Here is a 20,867-nt window from a genome sequence, read left to right as displayed (position 1 = left end):
TAAAAAAAGAAAAAAGGCCTCAGAGGAAAGAACAACAATCCCTAACAACCCAGCCCGTAAGAACAACCACAAGGGCTCCACAACTTACAGTTAAATAGGTCGGCCAAGTCCCGCAGACTGAGACACATGACTGAGGCACGGCCGGGGGCCATGCAAATCAGGGGACATTTCCAAACCCTTGACCAAGGTCTAGACCTTGCCCTTTGTGCCCTTGGACTATCTGGACGGACGGAGCGATGGTTCAGGAGTGGGGATAGTAGACGGGAGGGAGATGGGGAAAAGGGTGGAGTGAGGAAAGGGGGGAGGGGAGCTGGTTTTCCTCACGTTGACCACCTACCCAGTTTGAGGGAAAGGAGGCCTACTTGGTCAATGGCTTCATCAACAGTGCAACAGACCTCCTGTAATAATGGACTTGAGGATTCTAATATGGAAGGCACGTGTTGAGGCAGATACTTTCCGTTTTCTCTACTTGTCATATAAATTTTCTTCTCTCCTAAATGTATGTTCATATATATTCTTTCTTCTCTCCTAAATGCATGTCTCTTTTTACTATCTCAAACTTATACATATATATTTTCTTCTCTCCTTAATTGTACGTCTTTAATTTTGAGAATCGTATGTCATTCAAAAAATTTCCTTTTCCTCGTTTTTTCAAAAACAGGTACACAACTTCTTATTCAAACGTTTCACCGTCCACTGAGAGCCAAATTACACACCAGGGTTTCTCACTGACCTCTCAGCTGTGCAAAGGTTACACCTAGAAATTTAACTACAACAAAAACACAATAAAATCAACTTCCATGTTCAATACCATAAAATAAGATTCATTAATAATCTGACGACCATAATCAGGCTGTTGCATTGCGGGTTTTCGGTCCATTAACATTTTAGTTACATAATGATTATATTCACTTCCATTTAACACTTACATAATGAGCCTTTTACATTCACTTACACTTACATAATTCAACAACGAAATAAAAAAAAAATATTACACCCATTCCAAAAACATATAACATTACAAAAATAAACAAAATATATATGAAGATAACATATACACAAAATACGAGTAGATAAAACCTAACAAACAATAGAAACATGTCCCTGCATTCACACGCAAGCATGACTACCCATCCCTAGTCAATGGAAACACGTTCATAAAACGAAAAATGAAAGCTGAATAAAAACATATGACAACAGCTATCAACATATTCAAAATGTCGTTTTCGCATAAAAACAAATCCAGTCACTTTCATTTACTCAACCAGTAATATCATGGTCAGTTTCGGTGTCTCAGCGAAACATTTAATAAACATGAAAAGAAATGAATAAATGAAATAATAAAATGAAACTAAAATGAATACACACATAAAAATAACATTAATAAGAATAAGTATATTTAAAAATTACTATGAAAATAATGGAATTTTTGTTCCAAAAAACTCAGAGGGTCGGCCCCTGAAGAGTTTGTGGGATTTTTCATGGTAATGACGAATCACTTACGAAAAATGACGTAACATTATTTAAAGAAGCTCGGTCAACATTTGGTTTACGTAATGACAGTATGTTTTTTTCCTTTTCAATATGGGAATAGAGACAGGCAGGGATACCCAATTAAGTTTGTCTACTGTACACAATGGTTGCATTAATGGACTGTTCCCTTTAAAAAAACGACACGCGGGAATAAAATTTGAAATATGTAACCTATACAATTCACCATGTTAATATAATGTAAAATCATATTGTAATATATTCATATTAAGGCCATAGCAAGAAAATAGAACCCTTACCGAACTAAAATTGTGGATAAACGATAATTTACATTACTCTTACTAATAATTAACTTTCTAAATAATTCCCTACCATGGTTAGCTTCCTAACTGGCCTCTCTCTTCTTTCATCCATCTTACCTATCAGCTTAACAAAGAAGAAGAAGAAGAAGAAGAAGAAGAAGAAGAAGAAAACGAGGGCGTCTCTCCATACGATGAAAGCAAGTTATTATGATTGTGATTATATTTCTGACTGCTTAATCTATGAGACAAACGAAATAAAAAAAAAAAAACAAGTAGAAGCAGCGATAAGATAAAAAATACTTGTCATTTCTAAAGAAAGCCAAAACGGAAGGTTTTACAAGACTAGAGATGCGACGAATATCTGTAGCAAAATCTTCACCTTCGGTGATGAAAAGATCGATTATTTTTAACCGTTTTAAATTGGTCACAAAATGAAATCGAAAGAGATTAGTTTAGTCTATTTATGATTAGAGGTCTTTGCACGAAACAAAAAGCGAAGTAGCTAGTGAAAGGTAGACTATGTAAGAAGGGGAGGGGGGGGGGGGGGGGGGGGGGGGGGGGGGGGGGGGGGGGCCTTTAATATTTAGGAAGAATGTAACACAGATGTAGCACGTGAACTGATCTGCTGATAGGTAACCTTTTATGTGTAGTTATAAAAACAGCCTTAGCATCTACTGAACCTTTCTGCAAAGGGGTTCATCCTCAACTCTTGAGTGAAAAGATAAATGCGCTAATGATTGTGGCTTTTTAGTTTTCTGTAAAATAAACCTACTGAGATGGCTTTGTCTGTCCGTCCGCAATTTTTCTGTCCCCTCTCAGATCTTAAAAACTACTGAGGCTAGAGGGCTGCAAATTGGTATGTTGATCAGCCACCCTTCAATCATTAAACATACCAAAATGCAGCCCTTTAACCTTAGAAGGTTATATTTTGATTAAGGTTAAATTTAGCCACAATCGTGCGTCTGGCACTGTCATGGTAATGGCTTCATAGCAACGAATGATAAGTTAAAGGAAATGAAAACACGCATTTTCTTCAAGTAGGTCTGCAGCAAAGAGGCTTTCGCGCGTGTTTGGAGGCGCCTGTTCTCATGATGGTTCTAGAATCGGCAGGAGTGATTTCTGTTGAGTCAGTCGTATTTATACGGCAACCTGGGGGCGTGGCCTACCAGCAAATGTCACAGGCTCCCGAGATTACCGGAACTTCTTAGAAGGATCTCGACGAAGTATTGCATCAGAAATCGCGACGTTCCTCACATCACGTCGGCGCCTGTCAAGTTCCACAACACTCCTACCGATTCTAGAACCATCATGAGAACAGGCGCCTACAACACACGCGCGAAAGCCTCTTTGCTGCAGACCTACTTGAAGAAAATGCGTTTTCATTTCCTTTAACTTATCATTCGTTGCTATGAAGCCATTACCATGACAGGCACAGCTATAGGTGTCTACATCACGGGCCAATACCGACCGCTGCTGAGAGTGTCATGGGCCGTAGCTGAGAGTTCCAGACAGAATTATACACTGTATAGGAAACTCGACTGCGCCGAAGAAACTTCGGCGCATTTTTTACTTGTTTCCTTTGATGTCAACTATTTAATATGAGGCGAAACTTGATGTACATACAGAGATATTTCAAACTGTGCACTAGCGGAAGAGCCTCATATACTCGTACAACTTGAAGTATCCTTACTTTTAACAGTTCCTTGTTGGACGAGTCAGTAACGTGCTCGACTATCGACCTCAGAGGAATCAGAGGAATTTATTTCTGGTGATAGAAATTCATTTCTCGATGTGGTTCGGATTCCACATAAAGCTGTAGGTCCCATTCATAAGTAACCAATTGGTTCCTCGCCGCGTAAAAATAACTAATCCTTCGGGCCAGCCCTAGGAGAGCTGATAATCAGCTCAGTGGCCTAGTTAAACTAAGGTGTACTTAACTGACTTATAATAATAGCTCAGTTATGCTGACGATGCAAATACAATAAGCATTGCACTACAACACACCTACACATTAAATAAGGCACCGTATGCGTAATTTTTTTTCTTTAGCTGATAGGTAATTTTTTTTATTAGCTGAGAGGTAAGATGGGTGAAAGAAGAGTGAGGGCAGTTAGCTATAGTAGATTCACATTAACCGTGCATTTGATGTCAAGGGCAGTCCCTTACGACGCTCCTGATTGGCTGTTGATAAGCCAATCACAGGGCTGGAAAAACTCGATCTCTCTCGAGAGTTCACATGGGTAGGATCTATGTTCCACCTCTCTAGAGGGATACTTTTGAGAGTCATATCCCTCAGGAGAGGTGGAACAAACATCCTGCCTTTACGAACTCTCTCGAGAGACTGAGTCTCTCCAGCTCTGTGATTGGCTTATCAACAACCAATGAGGAGCGTCGTAAGGGACTGGCCTAGACATCAAATGCCCACTTGATGTGAATCTACTATAGCTAACCATAGTAGGGAATATGAAAGCACAAACTGTTGTCTGTTAGGCCTACTGTGCATCAGATAACCACTGACTAACCAAAGAAGTGCTTGAGTAAAACCGGAAAAAACGAAGGTCATTTTCACGGGGATGATCTCTTGATCTATTCCTCCACTAACAGGGCTTCCGCTGTGACCTCCAAGTTGAAGTTTGTTCGAGGAAAAAAAAAAACATGACTGTTTTGGATATCTTGTATCCATTGAGAAAATACGCGAATATTAACCGATCGGGTGCCCATAAATTAACGCCAGGAGCATAGGTAATTATCTTACACTTTTATCATACATTAATCTGGAAAACCATTAAAACTAATACATATCAGCAATGTCAACAGATCGAAAGAAAAGTAAAATAAATAAAAAGTGCAAGACTAGTCAATCGAATTCAAGTCCCCCCAATAAATGAAAAGTCCCAATCTAATACAATCGTCAAATAAAATCTAATGAAGACCTGAGGATAAACTGGGCGATGCCTGAAGAGCAAATGTCAATCATACTACTATCCGGAAAAAATGCGTTGCCAAAATAAGTGTGGAGCAAAGCAAAGCAAAGCAAACGCCCGCGTCCGACTCGAGTGAGCTTCATTTTGCCAAGGAGGTTTGCCTTTTAAATGTCACAATGCTGACAGTGACAGATGGCTTTTTCCAAGAGAGTGCCACCGTGCTGACAATGACAACTTCGAAGACATCTCCACTTATAAGGGATGCCTCGCTGGCGAGCTAATCTTAGATTAGTGTGTTGAAAAACTGCATATTTCGCTTTTTTTACAAATTGGCCTCAAATATTTTTTATTTATTGCTTTATAAAATAAACTAGTAATATTCTGACATGAATGTACTGTGATACTTAATGTCAATCCTAATTATTCGCTATGTAATTTCCTATTTACTGCTCACTAAGGAAATAAGCACAAAAAATCAAGAGAGAAATATACAATATAACTTGAAACATGGAAACGCAGGGAATTTTTAATATTGAGTCATCAGTGAGAGAGAGAGAGAACATTCAGTGAGAGAGAGAGAGAAGAGAGAGACGAGTGAGAGAGAGAGAGGAGAGAGAGAGAGAGAGAGAGAGAGAGAGAGAGAGCAATCTCCAAATTCAACTTTACATTTCTAAAAATCCCACTATGCAAATAGTGTGCGCATTCATTTATCTGCTTCTGTGTATGAAACAGATAGTCTAAGGGTAATAAATTCCATATTTAAAAATCAAAACTTTAAACTAGAAAATGCATAAATATATCCAATTCACTCTACTTCAGAATCAATGTATTTCATAAATGTTAACCGAAGGGGAATTTTTTTTTAAGTTCATAATAATTTCGTCCTCTCGATGATTCGAACCAGAGGACACAGGAGATATCAGAACTTCAGTGAAGTTACCGACTCGGCCAACAAATCCTGATTTCTCCTCTGTTCACTGGCTTGAATCCACGAGAGGACGAAATTATTATCAACTAAAGAATTCCCCTTCGGTTAACAATATATTTTTGATTCCAAAGTAGAGTGAATTGGATATTAAAGAACATTTGTAGCTTAATGCATATATATATATATTATATATATATATATATATATATATATATATATATATATATATAATCTTAAGCACAAGGAAACCGGTAAACTACTTCATTATTGCCGTAAGTTTTGACGGGACAGATATACTATACTCTGTTTTTTTTCATCTGACCATCCGCCTGTGGTGTTTTTGTATGGTTCCGGGCTTTAGATAGTTAAGCTATGTGTAAGTTTTAGGTAAATAAAAGGATATTGGGTGTACATTTGCAAATGAAAAGTGTTTTAATAATTTACTGTATGCGAATTACACTGTTAATGTTCGAAATAGGATATTATTATAATCGTTGAATGTAAGCTGAATGTAACTATCTAAAGCCCGGGACGCAGTGTTACCATACAAAAACACCACAGGCGGATGGACAGATGGAAAAAAACAGAGTATAGTATGCAATAATGGACTACAAATGGGGACAATGTAGACTCATCCAACTCGAGACTTCATGGTCTGTTAAGAAGCTAATCCTGGTAATTTGAGCAAACGCTTCACAGAGCAAAGACACAAGCCCTTAAAACAGGCCACAGCCCAACCGGCTCGTGTTGGCCTTACGTAGATTACTATAAATGTTAGCAGCCACTTAGGACACCTGACCCTCCCTTCGTCTTATACGTCACCCTTCATTCTTAGTGAGAATTGATTATACAATTTAGGCCGACGGCCAAGCGCTGGGACCTATGATGTCATTCAGCGCTGAAAGGAAAAATAAGAGTGAAAAGTTAGAAGAGGGTGGAATGTAAGATGGAAAAAAGAATATGCATGGATTGCAACTAGGGGCCAAAGGGACGATGCAGAGAACCTCGAGCAATGCGAACAGTGTACCGCGCATGAGGGCACTGACGGCACAACCCCACTGATGGGTCTTTTACGCCATCCTTCTTTCTTAGTAGTAAGCTCTTCTTTACCTAGAGATCGACAGAGAAGAAAGGGAGCACTAAACAAAAACGTATATCTTAGTTTAACCAGACCAGACCACTGAGCTGATGAACAGCTCTCCTAGGGCTGGCCCGAAGGATTAGAAACCAACTGATTACCTAGCAACGGGACCTACAGCTTATTGTGGGATCAGAACCACATTATATCGAGAAATTAATTTCTAACCACCAGAAATAATTTCCTCTGATTCAACGTTGGCAGAGCGAGGAGGCGAACTCGCGACTACCGAATCGGTAGGGGCGCACTAAACTTGTGGATAAAAATAACCTTTCAATCATAGCTCAGGTGAAAAGAAAATTTAAAACAACGGGGAAACTGACAAAAAAGTTCCACTATTAGACTGATTAGGTATATTATCAAATGACTATCAGCGAGCTAAAGAGCAGAAATTTCCTTATAAAGCCAATAATAACATCTGGAGGTTTATGCTTTCAGTTGTTATTTGCTCGTATATTTTTTTTAAAGCATAACCGATCATGACCATAAGAACATTCATTTTGGTATCGATACCATATCGCGTACAGATTTCCTCGAGAATTTTTGGGAAAGGCAAGGCTGAATCAATCAGGATGGTTGGTTCTGTAAATACAGTAGGGAAAAAAAAAAAAAAAAAAAAAAAAAACAGATCTGGAGGAGATGAAATGTTTACCGTGCAACACAGACATCGGATTTCAAGAAATGTCCAAGATGGTTAACTGGGGCCAAAAAATGTATCAATTAATTAGCTTGAGGTTACCTTTAAACGGACGCTTTTGAGGCTTTTGGGAAGGCTGGAAAGATCCCCTAAAAAGGAGTGGGGGTGGGGGGAAGAATTGATTGATATGGCATTTAGGCAAGACGCCAAACACTGAGACCTATGAGGTCATTCAGCGCTGAAACGGAAATTGACAGTTAAAGGTTTGAAAGGTGTAATAGGAGGAAAACCAGGCAGTTGTACTTGAATCAATTGTTAGGAGAGGGTGGAAATGTAAGATGGAAGAGAGAGAATATGCAAAGAAGTACAGTAAAAGGAGCGAAAAGGGGTTGCAGCTAGGGGCCAAAGGTACGCTGCAAAGAACCTTAAGCAATGCCTACAGTGCACCACATGAAGTGCACTGACGGCACTAACCCACTACGGGAAAGGAAATATCCTTTATAAAATGTTATTGGTAAACTCTGATTCTCATGGAGCTATTAAATGAGTAAGAACGAATTCAAAGCATCGCACTGAACATCCTCATCTGAAAACTAAGCACGTTCATGAACAATGGACCAACATGAACCATTCAATAACATTCACGATATTGGTGCATTTAAGGATCCAGATCAAAGGTATAGAAAGTAAAGGGGGCCAGTTAATTACATAATGAACCTGATAAGGGTATGAGATGAATCTTTAGCTTTGCAAATACACTCGTTCATGATGACCCTCATAAGAGAGAATAGAGTATAAAGATGGCAGCCTACCTAGAGCCACAATTAATATGACTCAGGACTTTGGCTTCCTTTAACAATTACGTTAATAACAGCAGCGCAGCTCTACGTGCCCCTGCGCCATCGGCTGTCATCTAAAATCAGTCAGCACTTCCGCCACAGACAGGCAAACGAAGACCAATCCCACGCCCTCAAAGTCGGGGTCGTACCATCATAAATTCATAACTTGAATGACGGAGACAAGGCGCCCTTGACAGCCATGAATGAGGAAGCGAGCACAGATTGATAACGATGGCACCGTTCTTGGTGACTATTTACAAATCATACTGATGTTATTCGATTGTATAAGAAATGTATCGTATTGACTTGCGGGTGATTAAACATAATATACTAGCTATGAATCTAAATCCTCTAAGCAAAGATCAAGTGTTTCAATCTAAAGTTAATTCAATCAACCAACCAAAAGAATTACTCGTCCCTTTTCTGAATACTTGAAGCTAAGTGCTTAACTGGTACTTACACTCCATAATACAAACACATATTCTTTTATTTAGTTATGGCGCTGACATTAATATTTCATGAATTTTGGAGGCGTGGAAACCGGGCAAACTCTTGACTGAGCTAAGATTTTGTAATTTTTCAAGAATAATAAAACTCGTTCCACTTTGCATCAATGCGTAGAGCCTATTATCATTAGAATGGAAGAGAATATGCTTATCTTCACTTGGTGTCGGTACAAGGGATACGGAGAGAGAGAGAGAGAGAGAGAGAGAGGTAAAGCTGGACTGCCTACGTGCCCAGGCATTTCAAGGGCCTGATCGTCAAAGATAATTACTAAAAAAAAAAAAAAATGTTCATTTGCATACGCATTAAATTTCCGACAGAAAAAATGAAGAGAAACATTTACATTTTTACATTTGTAATAGTAAGCAGCGTGGTTAGAAGAATACTGTATATACGACCATCACATCATTTATGAAATAAAGATAGTGGCAATTCATTTCTTAGTTTTCTGTAAAAGAAAAGGATTGGTAATGCTCTTTGGCTGTCCGCCCTCAGATCTGAAAAACTACTGAGGCTAGAGGGCTGCAGATTGGTAAGTTGTTCATCCACCCTCCAATCATCATACTTACCAAATTGCAGCCCTCTAGTCTCAGTAGTTTTTATTTAATTTAAGGTTAAAGTTTAACCATGATCGTGCGTCTGGCACCGAAACGACATAGGCCACCACCTGGCCGTGGTTGAAAGTTTCGTGGCCCGCGGCTGATAGTTTCATTGGCCGTGGCAGCGAGTTTCATACAGCATCATACGCTGTACAGAAAACTCGACTGCACCAAAGAAACTTCGGGGCATTTTTTACTTTTTTTTTTTTTTTTTTTTTTTTTTAAGACCGAGAAAGGACCCTAAATGTAAACACGGGTAAATGTAGTAATCAGGGGCATTGATTTGTTTATGTGATCTGGTACCCTCGTGAATAAGGTCATTGACGCTCTAAAAATGCCTTTGGTTGTAAACAATTTGGCGAAAAAATATGGAAAACTCTCGATAAATCTTGAAGAAGCACACTCAGTTCACTAACACTTAACAAATGCCCTCAGAACTCCCATTCATCAATTAAATCTTGATCAATCCTAAAGAAGCACAATCAACCCACTCATACTTTACAAATGCTTTCAGAACTTCCATTCATAAATCATATAAAAAAATGTAAATAAAGTTAGAAACCGAGTTCGTAAAGAAAGCCGTTATATACATGAGTATATAACGGCTATCAATAGCAGAGTAGGTTTAACAGCCTACTTGAGATATTGTCTCCTTTCGACCACACAGACCAATTACCCCCATCAGAAACCAGCGTGACGTAAATCGACTGACTGACACCGTCGCGATAATGACAGTATTAAGATCTCATGAACGTCAGGGGAAAGGAATCTACTTTCAAAAGCTCCCGGACTCCTATTGGTTGAAGAAGAGCGCGTCTACCAATCACACTTAAGAACAGCCAAATCACAGGGAGAGACGAGAGAACATTCAAAGGTGGACCCCGGATAACTCTTGACTATATTAAACCGTCTGACACACACACGAGGCCGTGATGTAGTCATAACCAGGAAACCTGTCTGAGAAGCGTGCCAAGCATATTCTCTCTCTCTCTCTCTCTCTCTCTCTCTCTCTCTCTTTGAAATGTGGAATACTTCTGGCCTCACGTGCTGTGTCAAAGGTGACAGTTTGCAATGCACATACATACATACATACACACACACACACACACATATATATATATATATATTATATATATATATATATATCATATAAATAAATCCACGGTACGAAGGCGAGTGAAAAAATATGGATTTGGAACAAGTACTTTCGTAGTTTACTCCACATTTTCAAGTGAACTTAAAATGTAGAATAACGCGTGTTCCTTCGTGCTACATATATATATATATATATATATATATATATATATATATATATATATATATATATATATATATATATATATATAGACGTATATATGTGTGTATGTAAATATATTGCTTTATAATATATAGTAAAATAAACAATACAATTTATACAAAACGAGAAATACTTTATATTAATATGAAATTTAAAAAAGGTAAAAACAGACATTAGAATTCACTATAAGTCAAAGCTGATACCCTGATTAATTAACCAGGATGTTTATGTACTTATCAAAGACAACGAGATGAACCATTCATTTCATTAAGTCTATGAGAGAGAGAGAGAGAGAGAGAGAGATGAGAGAGAGAGAGAGAGAGAGAGAGAGAGAGAATGGTCCTCAAGTTCTAAGGAAAAGCTAAAAAAGAGATAATGGTCCTCAAGTTCTTTAAAAAAAAAAAAAAAAAAAAAAAAGCTGCTGCCAATTAAAAACTCCAGTACAAGAAAGTTCAGTGACTCGGGCAGCCCCGCCCCCCCAACCCCAAGGCGACGATGGCGGCAGCAGCAGCAGCAGCAGATAAAGAGAGGAAGAGTCACCGAAATAACCCCTAAAAGAGGCGAAGGGAAACAGCCCGGAAATACTTGCCACGGCTTCAAATTGCTTCCATATAAGACACATGTGGGTTCGATGGTGTTAAGAAAGGAGAGGGGGGCGCGCCAATGCCAACAAATCTCGAGTGCCATGGCGCTGGGGTTGGGGTTGGGCGGAGTACGCCCTCCGGGGTATTAATATCCCGAGTACCCTCAGATATGACGAAGGTTCTTTGATGATAACGATCAACTGTCGTTAACTGTTAAGAGAAAATGAAGCGAAAAAAAAAGAAAAAACCAATACAAGAGCGAGAGAGAAGGATAGGTATATAAATCTAATAATTATGTCAAAGGACTGTGTTCATGTCATAACGTCATAGTCTGAGGCATCTCGTCAAGACCACGGAGGAACTCAAAGAAAATGTGATCTCCAGTCGGTTATAACTAAATGCCTCGACGATGTTTGAATAAAGCATTTTATTAAGGCAATTTAGAACTTGATACAATAAAAAAAAATTTAAGTAAGCATAAATCCAACAACGTTATTTAGAATACGGAACAACGATTTTTTTTTCGTCCGTAAAAAACGAATTTCTGTAAACTACAGATACTCTGGGAAATTCTAGAAAAAACGCTACTCAATTTACCTACACATTTTGGTAAGAACACGCTGTTAGGGTCTCTGATGAACTAAGACCTGTTCAACAATAAAAAAAAGCGTGGAAACTACTGACATGGGATAATATCACTCTTCAGTGAGGAGAAAATGAAGGGAGAACCAATATGAATGTGGATTTTATTAAATATCTGTAAAATCTCACCCAGAAAAAACGTTCACCTGAACACTGAGAACCAAGAGTAATTAAAATAAATAATTTTTGAAAAACAATAATGCAGCATTGCTATTGAGTATAAGCTCGTTGAGGGGGTGTTTATTAAGTAAAAATATCACAGTTTCAGCAGACTACCGAGTTACATAGCCGGTCTTTCCGAGAGGTTTTTCCTCAAGGAAGTCAAAACTGAGACGGGGCCAAGTTGAAGAAGTTGGACAGCTGTGCGGGAACAGACCAAAAGGGAAATGACGGAAATATCTGGCAGAAGGCAAAGCAGCTGGACTGCCGGATGAAGAACACTGCTAAGAACCTCAGAAACCATCTTCGTGGTAGTACTACAATCCCCAAAGATGAATGACCATGAGTGAGATGGTTGTAAATAATTATCCATGTGGAGTTCTCGACTAGTATAAAAATTGCAGTCAGCCTTTCGAGATAACTTGCAGGCATACAAACGGAATAAATATCTTCTATCAGCTCAGGGATCTGTCTCAAATTCTAAACAACGCATTCATGACACTTGAACAACCCGCCCACAAAATTCCATTAAAACCCATCTGTAACTTTATTGAAACACCTTGTGGAAATGCATACAAAGCGAGCAAACAAATGGACCCAAGCAAATAAATAACCTTCCACTAAATATGAGAGAAGATATATATATAAATATTATATACATTATATTAATATCTATATATATCTATATATATATATATATATTATATATAATATATATATACAGACATGTATATGCTTCTCTCATGTTTAGTGAAAGGTTATTTATTTGCTTGCGTCCATATGTATGCTCGGTTTGTATGCATTTCCACAAGGTGTTTCAAAAAGTTACAGATGGGTTTTAATGGAATTTTGTGGGCGGGTTGTACAAGTGTCATGAATGCGCTGTTTAGAATTTGAAACTATATATATATATATATATACTCTATATATATATTATATTTTATATTAAAGTTAGTTTCCAAATACAATAAATTATTGACAATGTTCATGGATTCTTATCCGACAGGAGTCTATTTCAAACATAATTAGACTTAGCGGATATAACGCCCCACGTAGTATATGTTTCGTGTACGAGAGAGAGAGAGAGAGAGAGAGAGAGAGAGAGAGAGAGAGAGAGAGAGAAACTAGGTCACATTTCAGGCCAAAACTTCGTTATCTCCTTTTTCAATCCGTTCCTTATACTCTCCCCCTCCTATAAACAAAATCACACATGAAAAAGATATAATTATAGATAAATAAATAAATAACAAATACCTCGCGCCGTATCCAGATAAACACAAAAACCAACCGGCCGCAACAGAAACAATGAACAAAGACATCTTGAGAGAAGAGAGAAGTTAATCTCGCGAAGAAAATAAACCTCCGCCGAGAGAGGGAGGGAGGGAGATACAGGAGTGAACTTTCAACGTTCCTCTGCCTATGGCAATGAGCCTTGCTTCTTTCAATTACACGAATTTACCGACCGATCTACAACGAATATTGCAAGTCATAGTTAAAAGGACCGTGATAACATAGTTAAAAGGACCGTGATAATATGACTGTTTCTGATGCTTACGCCGAAAACTTTGATATTTTGAGCAATGAAAAAGAAACCCACAAAATTACTGTGTATAACGTGTTTAATTATAAGTATTTACATTTTATTTTACTTACAAATACTTATATAAGTAAACACGTTATACATAGTAATTTTGTGGGTTTCTTTTTCAATCTTCAAAAGAAAACTGAAAGAATTTTTTGTTTGGTTCATTTAGAGCAATGTTAAAATTCTATAGTTCATACAAACTATACACTCCCACACAAACAAGCATATATATATATATATATATATATATATATATATATATATATATATATATGTGTGTGTGTGTTCATATATATACATGTGTATACGCATATAAATACACACATACATATATCCTCAAAAGAAAAAGGATTTAAATGGAGTTTTTATAAAGCTCTTGCTGTACTAAACAGGGACATGAAAAGCAGTAATATTTCTTGTTACATTTGACGCATGAAAATAGAAATGAAAGTGCGTGATTCCATTCTCTTAATGATTTATTGAAACAATAAGCACTGACACTGCATACTCATATGGACGAAGCATGCAGTATGAGAGGTCAACTATTTAAATACACACTGGATGATCATGTACTTAATCCTATTTATTATATCTCACAAATGCAGTCATTTACATAAACACATATTCCACAATATCAGGAATGACATAAAATCCTTTTGCTAATTGAAATGCTATCAGAAAGCATTAAAGTGTAAGTCTAAGATCCTATATAAAAGAAATAACAGTCAATTTGAAACGACATAAACCACGCGCTTTATAATTGGGTTCAGTTCGAGTCGAGTCAACTTTACTCAGCAAAGAAAAAATTTCAATTTTCTGATTCATCTCTGGCATCTTTGCCCTTCAATGGGACGCCTCATTTCCTAAGAAAAACTGATAAAACGAAGTTTTTTTTTCTTTCTATTAACAACAGTAATTTCAATACCGCAAGCAACACAGTAATTTAATAACCTTAATAGAGCCACTTGATATACTCAATAACATAATTTTTCTCAAGTTATTATTGAAGCTTACCCTATCTGCTTGGCTAAGTGGGAAGGGACAATGAAGAAGAAGAAGAAGAAGAAGAAGAAGAAGAAGAAGAAGAAGAAGAAATGGAATAGACAACAAAACTGCTCTCTATGATTATTCACTTTTCAATCTTAAACTTGACATAACATAACGATTTCCACTGTAAAATGAACTGTTAAAAGTTTTGCCTCATACTTAATTCCCGAATACTTTGACCTCAGCAATGCTTCTCTAAGCAGATATAACAAACTTTTTAACAGTACAAAAGTTGGCTAAAACGTCTCGTCACGAAAAAGAGTACTTAGTGTCTGTCTGTAGGACACATCAACTACACAAACGAGCCCAAGCTAGAAGGAAACAAACAAGACTGTTTTAAAAGAGAGAAGTCAAAACCCTGTAACAAGATTTTCTCCTTAATTAGCAGGATTGACTTTCAGCAGATAGACTTACAATTTGTACCAATGGATATGTTAATTTTCTGTAATAATATTTCTGTTGAATGTCATACCAAATAAGGTTGATCTTGAAAGTAACCCCACCAAATCGGCAACTTTCGGATGGGACATGTAAAATATACTGAATTTATCAATGAACATTGCTCGGGAGGATGGCCAACTTAGTGACTTCATCTTGCCAAGGCCAGAGAGAGAGAGAGAGAGAGAGAGAGAGAGAGAGAGAGAGAGAGAGAGAGAGGGGGGGTGATGCGTCCGGGCTAGGAAGAAATATTGGGACAATATCACGACGGAAGGTCAGAGGAATAACAGAGAGAGAGAGAGAGGAGAGAGAGAGAGAGAGAGAGAGAGAGAGAGAGAGGCTATGAATTATTTCACTCTGGTAAGGGAAGTGGGGACGCTTACCTCGTCGAGGCCTCTCGTTTTTCCGATATACATTTTGATGTTCATGTCTCTCTCTCTCTCTCTCTCTCTCTCTCTCTCTCTCTCTCTCTCTCTCTCTCTCTCTCATCTTCAACCCTAGCTGCAACCCAGATGAATGATCATCGCTTAGTTCAAAACTTGCATACTGGATTTTAAGGGATAAGCCCATTAGTCCCCCCCCACCCCCCAACACCCCCACGACGAACGATTCGAGGATCGATTACCGGTTGTCCTGCTGTGAGGGAAAAGAACTGTAAACTGAACTGCAAGAGAGAGAGAGAGAGAGAGAGAGAGAGAGAGAGAGAGAGAGAGAGAGAGAGAGAGGAACTGCCTTGAAAAGGAATTTTGAAATCCAACAAAAGAAAACACTGAAATCATTTACTGTTTGACAAATATAACTCCTGTATAAATGCTCTCTTTAGAAACACATTTTCTAAACTATGCAACCCCACCCATCTCTCAACTCAGTCGTGGTCCGTTCGTTGACTTTGTTCACTTCAAATTAAACCTCAGATTTCTTTCGTCGACTTTGTTCAGTTCAAATTATAATCTCAGATTACTTTCGTTGACTTGGTTCAGTTCAAATTGAATCTCAGGTTTCTTTCGTTGACTCTGTTCAGCTCAAATTAAATCTCAGTGTTCTATCAGTCATTTCAAAAATATATTTGGCATCATATAAGGTAGCGGAGTTATTAAAATATGAACATTTTTACTCTAACTTAATAAAACGCACAAAGTACGTATTTACATGAGACTCTCTTCGGAATCAACAACACTAGGCTCTACATACTTAAGGAATATCAACTTTCATAAGTTGCGAGCGAGAGTTATCATCTTGCTTATTCGTACACTTAAAAAAATAAAAGTCAAGATTCAAATGAGGAAAAATTCTTTCTGTACACTTTAAAATTATAATTGTAATTGAACAGAGAAGATACATAACGACGAGGAAGACCAGGCAACCCCTAACAACAGCAACGCAAGGAGTGCCAGATATCAGACAGTAATCTCTTGTGTGGCACCTCTCTCTCTCTCTCTCTCTCTCTCTCTCTCTCTCTCTCTCTCTCTCTCTTTGCGCTTATCAAGTAAAAATAAGGACATCTTAAGATTGCTCAAACATGTAAGCCCAACTTCTAAATGTTTATCATTTATGAATGAAAGCTTTATTCATTAATTAACTTCCACTTATCGTATCCTTCAACCTAAGGATTTCAAGTACTTGCGCATACCCAAAGTCACCGTATGATGATTTCGAGGCATACACAATGATATGAGACTAAAACACTGATTTTATACATGTAACGTCATGCACATTAATATATATATATATATATATATATATATATATATATATATATATATCTATCTATCTATCTATCTATCTATATATATATACATGTATATATTCTCCTTCTTTCCCACTGTTATCCCTACATTAAGGGGTCGGTTGCCTGATGCGCCTTCTCCACTGACTTCTATCAAAGGCATCATCAGGCATGGTTTACCGTTTGGCAAAGGGGGTTTTTACGACCGCATGCCCATGCTGTCATCAACCAGAGTTTTGGTAGTGGGCCTAGCCTTTTACGAAAAAGTACGACTGCAAGGCAGCAGTTTCCACGGTTATTGGCGGTAGGCCTAGCCTTTTACTAAAAAGTATGGCTGCAAGACATCAGTTTCCATAGTTATTGGCGGTGAGTCTAGCCTTTAACTAAAAGGTCCGGCTGCAAGGAAGCAGTTTCCATGGTTATTGGCGGTGGGCATAGCCTTTTACTAAAAGTATGGCTGCAAACCATCAGTTTCCATAGTTATTGGCGGTGGGTCTAGCCTTTTCTAAAAAAAAAAAAAAAAAAAAAAAAAAAAAAAAAAAAAAGTAAGACTGCAAGGCAGCAGCTTCCACAGTTATTGGCGGTGAGCCTAGCCTTTTACTAAAAAGTGTGGCTACAAACCATCAGTTTCCATAGTTATTGGCGGTGGGTCTAGCCTTTTCTAAGAAAAAAAAAAAAAAAAAAAAAAAAAAAAAAAAAAAAAAAGTAAGACTGCAAGGCAGCAGCTTCCACAGCTATTGGCGGTGGGCCTAGCCTTTTACTAAAAAGTATGGCTGCAAACCATCAGTTTCCATAGTTATTGGCGGTGGGTCTAGCCTTTAACTAAAAGGTCCGGCTGCAAGGAAGCAGTTTCCACGGTTATTGGCGGTGGGCATAGCCTTTTACTAAAAAGTACGACTGCAAGGGAGCAGTTTCCACAGTTACTGGCGGTGGGCTTAGCCTTTTACTGAAAAGAAAGACTGCAAGGCAGCAGCTGTCCTTTTAGTCACCATTTACGACACGCGGGACCTACGGTGGTAGTATTCTTACACCCTTACCAGAGGATCACATTAATATTATATATAAATATAAATATATAATATTATAATATATATATCTATATATATATATTATATATCACCTTTTCTTTAGAACGAGTTTTCTCTAGAATGTTAAAATCATGGTTTTGAGTTAGTCTTTTGGGATGAAGTCCATAGCATCCAAGCCTTTTCCAAACTGATTACGGCCCACCACAGACAGCCACCAACTAGGAATATAATGTCCGCTTAAGTCTTTTGGTTGGTAAGGCGAGTACAGTAATGCAAGAACATCTTTCACTCTTTATGAAGAAAACGGAACAAGAAAGATGAGGGGAAACTTTGAAAGGAGGGAAAGGTTAATGTTGAGATGGCTGTCATTTTTCCATCAAGCAAAGAACAATCAGAAGGGTAACAGTCTTGGTGCAGCCTAACCTACGATACGGTTAATGTGAACGTTCTTATGGCGCAGGATAACACCATGAACTTGCTCTGCATGATAACAACTTTGGCTTAATCGTACACCTAACAATGCTTCCCTTCCCACAACTCGATATGAGAGAGAGAGAGAGAGAGAGAGAGAGAGAGAGAGAGAGAGAGAGAGAGAGAGAGAGAGAGAGAGAGAGAGAGAGAGAGAGAGAGAGAGAGAGAGAGGTCCCAATCAAAGTGCGCAAAGAAATTTCTGAAAGTATGAAGTATCCCTTTCAGACGATTCTGCAAAATCGACCCAGGAGCTAAATATTTCCAGTCAGTTTAATTTGAATATAACTTCCTTACAAAGACTGAGCTTGTGTCAAGGCATTGGTGTAAACATCTTTATCACAGGAACACAAAAATGGGCAGACATGCAGCTTCTACACCCAATATGTCTTTATAAGTAAGCAAACAACAGCTAAATAAACAAAATATAACAGGAAATCAATAGTTAAAATAAATACAAGTAATAATGATGATGATAATGATACAAAGTGCAACAGTTGTGCAAGAACCCAAAGGTCCTTCGCGGATACTCCCAATCAGATTTTTTTTCTTTTATAAGAGAACAAGAAGTCGAGAATTCAAAAGACCGTACTTTACGACAGATTCGTTTACTAAACAGTGTAAGGTAACTATAGATAACAAGGATTAAACCATATCCCTCAAGATCCCACATAATAACGACCTCGTCTCACCACACTCTAATTCACTAAGTATAAATACGAGTTGCTCAGGTGCAGTGGGTGACGTCACTCCAAAACCAGTTATAACGTTTCCACATCGAGAGGCTTTGAACATTCCTGACAAGTTATCCTAACACTTCAAACGCTCTCTAAACACATACAGGTGGGCGGCAGGAGAGGCCCCCACAAAAACACGCACAATTTCGCCAACAAGGAAAGTTCTGCATTCATTTGAAGAATACTGCCCAACAGAACGGGAAGTCTTCAAAATCGTCACTTATGAATACATGAAAAATCTCATTTTCTAAGGCGTTTCTACGAGAGGTTTGAAGAATTAACACTTTATTCGCGAAAAACACTCTATCGCGAGAGTATATATTATAATGTTCTAAGAGGTCCACAATAATAAAACATGTTGCGAGTTCGTGTATAATTTAAATTATACACGAGCTCGCAACATTTTTTATTATTGTGGACCTCTTAAAGAATAACACTTTATAACTACAAGACAGTCGTTCGCAAACGGACATAAATATGTAAATTCCTTTCCACGGAGCGTTCGTGGGGTTAGTTGGAGGAACACATCTTACAAAACGAAACAATAGCGTCCTTGTTCCGTTCTTGTTTCGCAAAGGAAAGCACATCCACGGGGCCCAGAGTTCACTTTGAAATACGATGCACGAAACAATACGATCGTTCTGTTTAGCAAACATTCTCGAACAGGCACATTTATGGATATATCCTTCGTCTTTTGAGAGCTCAAAATAGTCTCAAAGATATTTTACAAAGGTAAATTAATATTGTTGAACGACACCACACGATACACACGCGGTGCTTAAAGAGCTTTCATTGCAAAATTAATGGGTAATATCTTACAAAACTAAGTGCTTTTCTCTTCACACAAATTCACTTGAATGAAATTCTCACGGCAGTCTTTGTTACTTGATATTTCATAAATTTTAAAAGCAGACGAGCCGTTGTTTCAAAAAAACGACGTAATTGACACTACATTAATTTAATCAAACTCAAATAGCTACGAACTTCCAATAATTTGCATCATGAAGAATTTTTCAGGGGTTTCTTTTTCTTGATATACAATATTTCGCTTTATTCTTTTTTTTTTTTTTTGCATAGCCGCTTCAACAACAGGAGGAAATTGTTCCACGTCTAAAAATTATTGCACAGGTAAAACATTACTAGTCAAGAATTTCTTTACAGTAATCACTTCTTCTCAAAATAACACTTCATAATCAGTTATCATAACACTTTATTGCTATAGAAGCTATTTCACACCGCAATATCCCTTCAAAGAGACGAAAGTATATCCAAATAACTTCACACAATGTCTCCAGAGACTTTTTACCGAAGGAGTCGGTCCTTTTGGGAGCTACGAATCAATCGAGACGTTTCTTTGGACCGGTAGACATCGAACACTCGTGGTTATTCATTCCAATGGCCAGAGCAGATAGCAAACGCCGGTTTCAAAAGCGTGTAGTAAGCCTAGTCAAGCCCAGGCAAAGCATTCTTGCATGCACACTGTCTTGCTGCCCCTCCCTCTTTCTCACTCTTTTTCTCTCTTACTCACTGCCTTACTCCATCTTCACTCCCTCCCTCCCTCCACCACACACACACACACACTTCTCTTGCAGTTCACTTTCTCTCTCTCTCGGCTCCTCTCAACAATTGGCATCGTGCCAACATCGGCCTAACACAGAAGAGGAAAAGGAGAGACGAATGACCGTCCCTGCTTGTCCATCTTTCTGCACCTTCTTCTGTCAACACGACACAGCTGAGCAGCAGCGAAAAGCCAATACCTACAGCGAGGAGGATCAGAAAGGAAAACATCTCCAG

The 20,867-nt window shown here is 38.1% G+C and overlaps 1 protein-coding gene across 10 annotated transcripts in view; it reads right to left on the bottom strand.

The window, feature by feature from the left end:
* LOC135210852 (uncharacterized) overlaps window positions 1-20,867 on the bottom strand; it is a 741,193-nt gene that overhangs the window by 251,699 nt on the left and 468,627 nt on the right. For 2 of the 10 annotated variants that reach the window (XM_064243747.1, XM_064243750.1), the window contains exon 2: window positions 89-769. The exons of 7 other annotated variants lie outside the window; for them this stretch is intronic. In XM_064243747.1, the coding sequence (XP_064099817.1) occupies window positions 89-152 (64 nt within the window). In that variant the 5' untranslated portion in view covers window positions 153-769. Of the gene's footprint in view, window positions 1-88; window positions 770-20,379; window positions 20,537-20,867 lie in introns of those variants that run through there. One more of the 10 variants, XM_064243748.1, reaches the window with a different exon arrangement.

Source organism: Macrobrachium nipponense, chromosome 4 (genome assembly GCF_015104395.2).
Source record: "Macrobrachium nipponense isolate FS-2020 chromosome 4, ASM1510439v2, whole genome shotgun sequence".
Classification (NCBI taxonomy): domain Eukaryota; kingdom Metazoa; phylum Arthropoda; class Malacostraca; order Decapoda; family Palaemonidae; genus Macrobrachium; species Macrobrachium nipponense.
This window is presented reverse-complemented; position numbering and strand designations above follow the sequence as displayed.